Below are 12,835 nucleotides of genomic sequence, written 5' to 3' on the forward strand. Positions count from 1 at the left end.
ACCCCCGAGCATCATGGCCGCTCCCAGTCCAATGGAGCCGTCGAAAATGTCATTAGTCGGCTAAAATGCGATCAAATAGTGCCTAAATATCATTCGCTAATACGTCAAACATAAACATTGCGTACGTGATTCAGATTTACTTTGTGTTTCTCGTATCTGTCATTTTGAAAATGACTCTGCTGTGATTCATTTTCAATTCGTATGCGAATGTCCCTCCTACGCTACGCATCTTTCACAAACAGTAACCAGTGTTTTGTTAAAGCATTATTTATAATAATAAACACGCTGCATTGTCAGGACATGTTACAATGATGCCGATAAAGGATAACCAGGATGTGGCATGTTTTCTGGTCACAAAACATTCATGGAAAGGAAAGTAAGTTCGCGTTTTTTAGTTCTTACTACTTGTCAAAAACTATCCATTTTATGGATAATAATATACGTACAATGGGCAATAAAATAGGTACACAAGATTTAAAGCATCGTAAATTAGTTATAAAAAGTGAAATTGCTATTATAAGGTGTACATGTGTTTTTGTCTGTGTATATTTTAAATAAAACAAGAACCTAACGCTGGATTGTCTGGGATATAATAATACAAGGAAAAATAGTTAAATAAGAATCACATGTTATATATTTGTATCTTCCAATTAAGAGATTGTAATACTATCATATTATAAACACATATTAATATTATAATATATTTTTAACATATTTTGACATTCAATATCATAACTGAATATAATTAAACATATTGAAATTAAATAATTTCTATACTTATTTATTTTTAACATACAAATAGCATTGTTATATGGAACCTAACATAAATTAATATATTTTTATATGGAATAATGTCATTTATTAAATTATTGTTATATTACATATTTTTATCTGAAATAAATATTAAAAATCTTATTTAATGCTTATACAACAGGTACAAACGTATCTTTTCAATTGGATCCATGGGTATAACAACATATAATCCTACTACATTAGAAGTTACAAATAAATGGGAATACTTAGATTTTATAAGTGTGCAACCAACAAACAGAAATCAATTAGGTCTGCATGAATTTAGTATAACAATGCGCAAAGAACGAAAAATTGACAATATGAAATTTAGTTCAGAATACAGAGCTCATTTATTAACTGAAGCTCTGAAATATAGAAACCAATTTGCTGAGAAACCTAAAGAAATTTTGGTGAGTTATATATTCTTTATATAACACTTTCAGGAAAAGATACTATTAAAGTTTAATCAAACCTGTTATCAACCTAGCCATATGGTTAATATATATGTAATAGTCTGTAGCATATTTGTTTACAATTATCTGTATAACTAATACATGCAATACCATTTATATCAATCTATATAATATCTACTAATTGTAATTCAATATTTTTATCAAAACATCCTATTGAATTTTGTAATTAAATAAAATATTGAAAATAAAACAATAAATGGCAATTATATAAAAGAGGGTAAATTAAAAAAAGTTACATTAGTATTAAAATCTTTTCAAATAAAAATGCAAAAAAGAATCAAAATATCTTATTAAGCTTCTCTCATGACGTCAAGCAACTTTCATCTAAAACACTGTTTTATATTTCTCATACTTGCATAAATAATCACATATATATATTTAAAATGGACATACTGTATAGTTATGAAAGCTTATGAACAAAAATATTAAGATTTCTACATAAAAAAAAGAATTTTAGAAAAATTATTAATATTTTTTTGTAACTTTTTCTAATTGAACAATTGATAAATCTTTTGCCAGTTGGCTACCCTAATTAAAAGCAGTAACTTTTATAAAAAATATATATATAATATTTTTTTCTTCTTACTTGCAGTTTGCGAGTTGTAATATAAAATCGAAAAATAGACAAATTTTCAGGGGTCAATATCACTTTGCAGTGAGTTTGGGTAGCAATAAAATTGCATTATATATAACTATATATACAAACACACATGTAATATCATCATGTCCATAGATAGAGCTAATCCAAACCTAACTCACATTAAGATAAAAAATAACAAAAATATTTTTATCAATATCTTGGAAATTAAAACCGTGCGATGGTTATATCTATAAGGAACACTTGTTTAGAATCATGGTCATAACATATATTTGAAAATCATTGAAATTGGTGAGATTTACCCTTTTCTATATAACTGCTCAATAGATAAACTATTATATTCACCATTTTTAATGTGTACTGCATTTATTAAATTAATATTTTCATTTTCTCTAGAGGTATCAAGCTTATAAACATCATTGGTCTGATACAAGATTACCTGTTGTGTTAGAAGTGACACCATATAGTCTTGACCAATTAGATCCAGCAACCAATATGGTATTAGCCAGTTATTGTTATAAAGATTTTGAAGGAATTCTTACAATGAAAGATTATTCTAATGGATTTGTAATTGTATGTGGTGGATTTGGACGTTTACATCTTTTTGCTTCTCAACACATGGAAGAAATTAAAAAAAAGCTGCTGGAATCAGCTATGAACAATTTAGGTATCAGCATAAAAGTTTTGAAAGAACCAATCAAATTAGATGATTTTGTTGCTCAGAGGTTGGGTAAATTTAGTGCTGATGAACATATAACAAGTGTATCAGAATTTACTGTTCATAAGTATTCATCTAGACATATAGATCCTCAGAGAAGAACTCTTTGTCTTTCTGATACTTGTTTATTGGAAAGAGATCCTCAGACATATAATATTTGTACTCTTAGACCTCTGTCAGATATTTTTGCGTTGATTCGTGACAATGAAAATCCACAATTATTTACTATACAGTATCTCAATGGTCAAACACGTAGTTATACTGCAACGGATAGAGATTCTTTGTTAGCTTCCTTATTGGATGGAGTTAGAGCATCTGGTAATAGAGATGTTCATGTCAGAATGTATCCAGTACCTAGGGGGAAAAGACTTGGACCTCTTAATTTACCTGTTGATGAAGAAGTTGAAACATCTCATGTTAAGTTTCTTCAACAACCACCAAGTGGACGTAGTTTTGCTGAAATTTTGGAAAGATTTAATGCAAATATTCCCTACAGTGGTCTTAATTACTCTGTTACACAAGATGTAAGACATATTCCCTATATTTAATATTGTATATATATATATATATAATATTAAATTTCTATATGATTATCAAATATAAAAATGAATATTGTGCAGTGCATTAAAGCGGTGATAGTTTATTAAATTTGAATTAAATTACATTAAATTTTATTAAAATGTATGTGTGATACAAAATAATACATTATAATTATCTATACAGATTGATAATAAATTGAATAAATATCTACGTAAAAAGTTGTTTCTAATATTTTGTATTTTCTATTTCTTTTTTATTTATAATAATAAATAGATTGTATTGATCATATTGTATAAATGAATAGATTATATAGTAAGCTGAATAGATATTTTCTTTTTTTGTCTAGGATGTTGTACCGCTTGAATGGACTGCAACAACATTACAACTTCACATATACCATATGATGAATAACTACTTACAGGGTCTTTTTACTGAAAATAAAGATAAAATTATTCTTGGTGCTTTAAATGCGTTGGTCAATAAGGAATTAGAAACAAACAGTGAAATAGAAGCACAATTCCATGCTCTAAGGAGATTGGTTGCTAGCAAAATTGGTTTTACTGCATTTACAACTCTTCTTGGATTTAGAGAAGCTATTGGACATAAAGTTGTGAAAGCTTTGAAAAGACAAGATTATGGTGTAACACAAGCTGCTATAGATTGTATTTGTGCTCTCATGCAACCAATGCACGATGATTGTGATTTAAGACAAGAACAGTTAAATAAAAGTAGCCTTCTCAGTAGTAATAAATTTTTGGAAAATTTACTTGATATGTGGATTAACCATATTGTAAGTGTGAAAATATTGATCTTATCTTCATTTTCTTAACAATAGCAATTACTGTCCTGTAGTATGCTAACATTGTTCCTATAAATATTTCAGAATCATGGTACAGGTGCTCTGGTAGTCTCTGCCATGCTTGACCTCTTAACTTTTGCTCTGTGTGTACCGTATAGTGAAACGACCGATGGTAAACACTTCGATAATCTTCTAGAAATGGTCGCCGCAAGAGGAAGATCGCTTTTTAAACTGTTCCAACATCCGTCGCTAGCTATTGTTAAAGGTGCTGGATTAATAATGAGAGCGATTATCGAAGAAGGTGCACCGGAAGTAGCTGCAAAAATGCAAGAACTTGCTCTTGCGGAAGGAGCTTTACCAAGACATCTATTAAATAGTCTTTTTACTATTGGTACTGATGGTAGACTGTTGACACATAGACAATTGTGTAGACATCTTGTAGGACTTTGGGTTACAGGACATCCTACAGCTATGGGACTGTTGAAAAGGATTATGGTAAATTAGCATTATTGACTGAGCTTATATAATATCATTTTCATTTAATTACAAAAATGGAAGTATCTAAGTTTGTATTCATTATGCATTTATACAGCCTGTTGGTTTATTAAATTACTTAGACTCCGATGAAAAAGTACCCGATTCGTTTCTTGAGAAAGAACGATTGAACAATCGTGATAATTTAAAGATAGCTATAGATCACGCATCAAAAAATAAGAAAAGCCCACAGTGGATTGCGATCGAACGTCAAATGCGTGTAGTTGAAAAACATGTAGAACATGCTCTTCAACACTGGGGAGCTAGGATTGGGATCGAACGTAAAGAGAAAATCAAAGAACGTCCTATAGTATTAAGAAAACGCAGAGAAAGAATTAAATCGGAAGCAAATTGGAATTTGTTTTATTATAAGTTCAATCAGGATCATTCACTGCCGAATTTAATTTGGAATCATAAAACACGTGAAGAATTAAGAACCGCGCTTGAGAATGAAATTCGCGCGTTCAGTTCTGACAAAGATTTAGCAGGAGGAACCCTAATTGCTTGGAATCATAGAGAATTTGAAGTACAGTATCAGTGCCTGTCAGATGAAGTGAAAATCGGTGATTATTATTTAAGGCTTTTGTTGGAAAAAGATAGTCCAGACAGCCCAATAAGAAAATCGTATGTATGATAGAATTTTAATTGTTGTGATTACAATTCAGATTATATTAAATTTATTTCTTAAATTTTCTCACGTGTATCATGTTGTGCAGATGAAGTAATAAATTGTTATTTCCTTCGCAGATATGAATTTTTTAACGACTTGTACCATAGATTCATATTAACAACAAAAGTCGAAATGAAGTGCCTTTGCTTGCAAGCAATGACTATAGTATATGAACGATACTATGAAGATATTGGTCCATTTTCGGATACAAAATATATTGTAGGAATGCTGGAACGTTGTACAGATAGAATGGAACGTGATAGACTAGTCATGTTCATAAATAAACTTATATTACATAGAAGAAATGTAAAAGATATAATGGATCAAAACGGAGTACGCACATTAGTCGATCTCTTAACTTTGGCTCATTTACACACATCTAGAGCAGTTGTACCTACACAAACTAATGTAATAGAAGCAGGACCACAACAACAACAGGTTATGGAAAAAGAATGGTATTACAATGACGGAGATCAGCGGAAAGGTCCTATAAGTTTGAAAGATTTAAAGGAATTGTATCATACAAATCAGATTACATACAAAACGAAAGTTTGGGCACAAGGATTAGACGGATGGCGAATGATTTCGCAAGTTCCTCAATTAAAATGGACATTAGTCGCGAAAGGGACACCAGTAATAAATGAAAGTGAATTAGCAACATTGATTCTAAATATTTTAATCAAAATGTGCGAGTATTTTCCAAGTAGAGACGTTGATGACGCGGTAATTAGACCTCTGCCGCGCATGAAGCGGTTATTATCAGATCTTCAGTGCCTACCTCATATTGTTCAACTTTTATTAACGTTTGACCCGGTTTTAGTTGAAAAAGTAGCTACTTTATTATGTGAAATAATGCGAGATAACGCAGATGTTTCGAAAATTTATCTTACTGGTGTCTTCTATTTCATATTAATGTACACTGGTTCAAACGTTTTACCAATAGCGAGATTTTTACAATTAACTCATACGAAACAGGCATTTAGAAGTGATGATGTAAGTGTGAAGTTTATATTTTTGCTAACTGACAAAACAGACCAATTGTCTCACATAACATTTTAATATTGTAGAATGTATCATCAGACATCATGCAACGGAGTATTCTTGGACAACTTTTACCTGATGCAATGGTTAGCTATTTAGAAAATCATGGCGCGGAAAAATTTGCGCAAATATTTCTTGGTGATTACGATACACCAGAAGCAATATGGAATGCTGAAATGAGAAGAATGCTTATTGAAAAAATAGCAACGCATATAGCAGATTTCTCACCAAAATTAAGAAGCCATACTATGGCTAGATATCAATACATTGCTATACCTGCGATAAGATACCCACAATTAGAGAAGGAATTATTCTGTCAAATATTTTATCTAAGACATCTTTGTGATACTGTAAAATTCCCACAGTGGCCTATTCCTGAACCGGTAAGCCAATAGTAAATGATTTAAAAATATTTATTTATTAATTCTTAAAATATATTTAAAATAATAATACATAATTTTTAGGTACATTTATTGAAAGATGTGTTAGATGCATGGAAGAAGGAAGTAGAAAAGAAACCACCATTGATGACAATGGATGAAGCTTATAAAGCCCTTCAATTGTCCAGTGGAAAACAACATAATGAGGCTGAAGTTAGAAAATCATATTATAAACTTGCGCAAATGTATCACCCTGATAAAAATCCACAAGGCAGAGTAAGTTGTATCAAATTCTATGTACATTAGCAACATATAAACGTATTAAATTCTTCATAGAAGTGTTTTCTGTTCATAGGATAAATTCGAGGCTGTTAATCAGGCATACGAATTTTTATGTAGCCGAAGTTGTTGGTCGACTGACGGTCCAAATCCTGATAACATAGTGCTTATTTTAAGAACACAGAGCATTCTCTTCCATAGATACTCCGACGAACTTAGACCTTACAAATACGCAGGTTACCCGCAGTTAATTAAAACAATCAAACTAGAAACAGACGATGAGCAATTATTCTCAAAATCCGCGCCATTATTGGCAGCCGCTAGCGAACTTGCATATCACACAGTACACTGTTCTGCATTAAACGCGGAGGAACTTCGCAGAGAAGGAGGATTAGATGTTTTATTAGAAGCTTATACACGATGCGTTTCTGTCCTAAATAAATCGAGTAAACTTAATGATATAGCAGTGCAGGTATGCATGCATATCACTAGATGCTTCTCGGTTGCTGGGTCCTTCAGGGGCTGCAAAGATAGGATTATTGAACTACCACAATTAGTGAAAGACCTCTGTAGAATATTACACTTCAAGGTTAGTACTAGCAATTTTGAAAACATCGTTAAAAAATCGCTATTGATATTACATATATTTTTTAATTATTATAATGATATGTATTTATAGCATTTAACAAAATTATGTTCGGTGGCAACAGAATGCGTTTCTTCCCTTGCCACGGATAGTGCGTTACAAATGCAACTTTTACAATCTGGTGCTTTATGGCATTTATTATTATTTATGTTTAATTACGATTACACGTTGGAAGAAGGTGGCGTTGAAAGAAATCAAGACGAAAATCGTCAGGAAGTGGCAAATAATTTAGCGAAATTAGCAGTTCGAGCATGTGCAAGATTAGGTGGTTACATGACAGGAGAGAATGAAACACCTGTTAATCCTGTTACTGTTGCCGCGTTAGAAAGTTTATTAACGCCTTATCTAGCTCGTCAACTCTCGAAGGATAAACCTGAAGAAATATTAAAAATCTTAAACTCGAATTGCTCCAATCCATATTTGATTTGGGATAACGGAACGAGAGCAGAATTGAACGAATACTTAGAAGCTAAACGACAAGAAAGATTAAATGGCAATGATAGTTTTGAACATGATTTTAGTGACTTTAAATATAGCGTCCATGCCGATGAACTTATTATTGGAGAAATATTTGTAAAAGTATACAATGAACAACCCAATTTCCCTATAGAGGTAATTTAACATTATGCAATATTTTTCTTATGAAAAAATTATTTTCACTTAAAACAAAAAAATATTTTTTCAGAACCCCAAAAGTTTTACAATTAATGTACTTGACTTTTTGTCTGAATCGTCAAAATATTTGACATCAGTGGGCAATATGGCATTAGCTAAGAAGGATCAAGAGAAATTGGAACATATTGTTATGTCTTTAGAAGCATTAAAAAATGTTATAAAAAATAATCCAGGAATTGAATTACAATGTATAGGACACTTCAGATTATTATTTGGACTTCTGAGTTGTAATAACTTCAAGTTTATACAGAAAAACGCACTTGAAGTTATTAGTAATGTTACAAAGAACCAAGAATGTGTAGACGATATCGCGGCAAACGAGGTTATAGTACATTTATTATTAGCTTTAAATTCTCTGCAGGAGTGTCAGTTGCTAATATTGGAAACTTTGTATGCTCTGATGAGCTCCACGAAGATCGTAAAAGATGCACTGTCTAAAGGTAAAATTAAACATGCGCCATATCTAAAATTATACCTTTCTTTTCAAAACGAAATTTATGAAAATTTTAGGGGCTGTTGTATACGTTCTTGATCTATTCTGTAATTCAAGTAACACTCAGATACGCGAAACAGCCGCAGAATTGCTTGGCAAAATGTCGTCTGATAAGTTGGCTGGACCAAAAGTAAAACTAGATTTGTCTAGATTTTTACCCAGATTATTTAGTGAAGCTATTAGGGATGCTCCGAAACAATGTGTGCATATGTTTGAAACAAAACACGAGAATCCTGAATTAATATGGGATGATAATGCCAAAGCTAGAGTGTCGAGGATCGTTGGGGAATTAAAAGACGAGTACATAAACATTTTTTAAAAATATTTATTTTCTTGTTTAATTACGTTTATCTAAGGCAAAATAAATTTTTTCAGATATTACATGTTACAAAGACGAAATTCCAATGCAATATTAAAGTTACCTGATACTCAAAGTAATATTGATATCGCAACAAATGAACCCGCAGTCGGAGGTGTATATCTTAGATTATTTATAGCCAGTCCCGCGTGGGCTCTTAGGAAACCTAAGGAATTTTTAAGCGAACTTATGGATACGACGTTAGCCCTTATGTCCAAGGAGAAAACTGATGTAAGTGTACACTTTGATGTGTTATAGTATATGAGTATATTGGTTAATTTAATAATATCCTTAAATAGTCGGATATGTTGGAATTAACAACACAAGCGCTAGTAAATTTACTTCAAGCACAACCGAGTTTAGCAGATCAAGTTCCATCATTAGGACACATACCTAGACTATGCCGACAAATGGCAATGCAAAATAATCAACCATCTGTATATAAAACTGCGATATTAATACTTCATCAATTAGCAGCAAGCGATGTGAGTTCGTTAATTTTTCTTTATGAAATATTAAATAGTATTTAATATCAACAACACTAATTAATAACATTACAGATTTGTATATCATCTATTTGTCAAACAGAATGTATAAGTCCACTGAAACATGCTATGCAATCTAGACGAGATATGATAGCAATAGCGTGCGAAACGCTGAATAGATTATTTTCGACTAACGAGGATAGACTTATAAAACAGGTAAATACAAGACATCAAATATTATTTCTATCAGTATTATAAATTCAAGAACATTTTTTGTTAATTTTTCCTTATAGGCATTGGACGCTGAAATGGTACCTTATTTGTTAAATATACTAGAAGGACGGTTGGACGTAATTGAAAACCCTGCAACTGCTAAAGCTCAAATAGTCAAGGCTTTAAAAGCAATGACCAGAAGCTTGTTGCTAGGTGAGAAAGTAAATGCGATACTAGAGAAGTCAAGTGTCTGGGCGGAATACAAAGATCAGCGACATGATCTGTTTATTTCTAATACAACTAATTCTGGTTACCTTACTGGTACGATATACATATCAATTATTTTCATTTCTATATTAAATATAATATATTTAAACATACGAATGTAATAATTATATAATATATAGCTGGAACGCCGGTGTCTGCTGGTTATTTAACGGCTGGACCCAGTACCACATTAACCACCGGCCCACCCCCAGTCGACAAAGAAGATAGTTTAATTAATAGAAATGATAGTATCTGATATAGGTAGCATCGTAATTAAAAAAAAGAAAGAAAGAAAAAAAAAGAAGGAAATAGGCAGTAAAAATGCCACTTCTGGAAATTCCTATCGGTAAATCGGTAAATCGGTACCGATGTAAAGACTACATTGCCTGTGATTTTTGGCTCCTTAAGATAAGGAATTTATCAAACGAATAATGTTTTTGTTGAATTTACATTTATATTAAGATTATCACAATACAATGATACTTTTTATTATGCTATATAGGCAAATTATATAATTATGTCAGATATGTCATTCTTTACAGAGACATCATCGTGTGGCAAAAGATAGTATTCAATGAAAGTCTATTACTAAACAAATTTTTCTAGAAAATGTCCCTCAAATAAAAAATCTCCCTCGTCGATTGTAAAAATTTTCTAGACAGCGTTTCATTTTGTACTTAGCAAATCTTCCGACACGATTTTTCATCTTATTGTGACAAACGAACTTACATTCCTGGCGAATGAAGGAATAATACGTTCGATGTTTAGCGTTGTTGCTGTATCTGAATGTGATTAATATTACTTTGAGAGATTTTTAAATACTTACTAATAAATACAATATATACATATGAACTTGGTCCAACTTCAACTGCTCGGTGTCCCATGTATCAACGAAAATTTTATTGTTTAAATTACCATCAACATTCTATAAAAACATTAAATTTATATTTGTTGAATGTATCTTCACGATCTAATCGCATTTTTTGATATGGCAAAATGCTTTCATTTTTTATATACATTAAATTTAAAAATTCAAGAGCGTTTAGATATGTAATACACATAAAAGCACAAATGCGCTATTTTCATTCATTTTAAAAAGTAACGAAAATGTAACTGTATGAAAATGATTTATCATTATTTCTTCACGATAATTTCACGTTACATTGTTTTCTTCAGAAATCTTATAAGAAAACACGACAATTACGAGCGTATATCGAACGTCTACAACAAATCAAACAAATATAAGAAATTTTAAACACATAATCTTAAAACAAAATCGGTTATATATTTTAAAGCGATATTCATTCATTATTTCAATATACAATATATGAATGTATATCCTTTACTTTTGAAATGTCACACATATATGTATATATACACACACACGTATATTGTACTTTGTTATACATATAGCTTGTTTTATGTAAGCTTAAGGCCGAAAAAAAGCGCTAAAACTTCTCGGTGATACTAAACGAGGATCTATCGAATGGATTAGATTCCATGAGTAGGGAGTTCCTCTTTTTCATATCAATTTCTAGTATTCTAACAAAGCGATCATTCAGCAAATACGGGCGGACATCCGTAGAACTTAGGAATATAAAACAAAAGTAAAAGAAAAAGAAACACGCTATGCGTTGTATTTTACTTGCCATCCACCAGTATTGTAATATACTTTTGCTACTTTGAATCGATAAGTTGAGTGTTCACGGCGTTAATCAAGCAACAAAACTACGTAACAAAGACAAAAATGCTAAGAGTAATAGTTCCTCTGATAACAAGAATGTAATATGTAATGAATGTAAGAATGTTCACGTGCCTGATGGACGGGACATAAAACAATATTTCTATACCTGCACTTCTAGAACAAAGGCGAACAACTAAGTTCCTTTTAGACTTCAAACCTTCGTTTCCGGCAGACCGCAAATTTATGAAATATTTACAATTCTTTTTTCATCGTGTACTTGACTTATCGATCGAATCTTCTTTTAGAAAAATGGGAAAAGAAACAATGTTATTAGTGATATAAAAAATAAAGAGATCGAAACGTTGATCATAACGAAATACAAAAAGAGTATAAAAACTGATTGCCATGTTCTTGCTGTACTTTGTGTAATATTGTTACTGACAGTCGAGCAACTGTGTGAACAAATATGGAAGAGCCTTAGTCATTTTTATGTATTTGCACCTGAGTTCTTAAGATTGAGAATAAGATATTGTATATAAACAGACACACACACACACATACAAATATATATATATATATATTTCATATATATATATATATGAAAGAAGTTATACCACAGATTATTGTACGTATAATTAGAAAATAAATGATTTTGCACATGGTACAATTAACGAAAATCGACTGTAAAACGACGTGATTTTTCTAATTTTATTGTCGTGTTTGTAAACACTATTTTAACGAATTGAGGGAAATTTGCCATTTTTCAGATATACATATGTTATTATTGTTAAACTTTGCATACGTCCATATTTAAGCATTTGTTCTCGGACTGTTAGGAAATTAATTTGTCTAGACTGTTTTTGAATTGAGTAAACGTAGGTCTACTGTGAAGTCGTGCATTCCAGCAAGAGATTAAAACTCGCTTTTTACAACTTTTTTAACTGAGCCTAGGATGAAAATGTAAACATTTTGGAGATTTATACAGGTATGTATATGTCAAAAATTTCATCAAAATGGACTAACATTACTATGAGCTACGAACGGTTAAAAATGGTCAAAATCGCAGTTTTTTACGACTTTCGGTCTAAAATTTAAAGATTCTTACATCTTTGGATGCCTGTCGCTTATTTCCGTATCAACCGATTTCGACAAATTATAATTTTTTCAAAACCTTTTTACTCGTTATCTAG

The 12,835-nt window shown here is 31.2% G+C and overlaps 1 protein-coding gene across 2 annotated transcripts; it reads left to right on the forward strand.

The window, feature by feature from the left end:
* The first annotated feature begins 24 nt into the window (after positions 1–24).
* Rme-8 (receptor mediated endocytosis 8) lies at positions 25–11,591 on the forward strand. 2 transcript variants are annotated; one of them, XM_072012468.1, is made up of 18 exons: positions 25–376; positions 935–1,202; positions 2,260–3,105; positions 3,468–3,911; positions 4,005–4,415; positions 4,513–5,078; positions 5,202–6,117; positions 6,192–6,548; positions 6,630–6,821; positions 6,901–7,413; positions 7,504–8,082; positions 8,156–8,585; positions 8,656–8,938; positions 9,014–9,227; positions 9,296–9,481; positions 9,557–9,697; positions 9,775–10,015; positions 10,102–11,591. In XM_072012468.1, the coding sequence occupies exons 1-18, from the start codon at positions 309–311 to the stop codon at positions 10,215–10,217; spliced, it is 6,771 nt and encodes a 2,256-aa protein (XP_071868569.1). In that variant the 5' UTR covers positions 25–308; the 3' UTR covers positions 10,218–11,591. The 2 variants fall into 2 exon arrangements, with proteins under 2 accessions (XP_071868569.1, XP_071868570.1); XM_072012469.1 differs by having other exon boundaries at positions 3,543–3,911.
* Positions 11,592–12,835: the final 1,244 nt, after the last annotated feature.

The sequence above is a fragment of the Bombus fervidus genome, chromosome 11 (genome assembly GCF_041682495.2).
Source record: "Bombus fervidus isolate BK054 chromosome 11, iyBomFerv1, whole genome shotgun sequence".
NCBI classification, from domain to species: domain Eukaryota; kingdom Metazoa; phylum Arthropoda; class Insecta; order Hymenoptera; family Apidae; genus Bombus; species Bombus fervidus.

Bases quoted from the DNA above. Each gene is read 5' to 3' on its own strand.
- Rme-8 (XM_072012468.1), top strand. From the start codon at position 309: ATGATGCCGATAAAGGATAACCAGGATGTGGCATGTTTTCTGGTCACA. The intron at 6,118-6,191 runs GTAAGTGTGAAG...TTAATATTGTAG, and splicing joins AGGCATTTAGAAGTGATGAT to AATGTATCATCAGACATCAT. The intron at 9,698-9,774 runs GTAAATACAAGA...TTTTCCTTATAG, and splicing joins AGGATAGACTTATAAAACAG to GCATTGGACGCTGAAATGGT.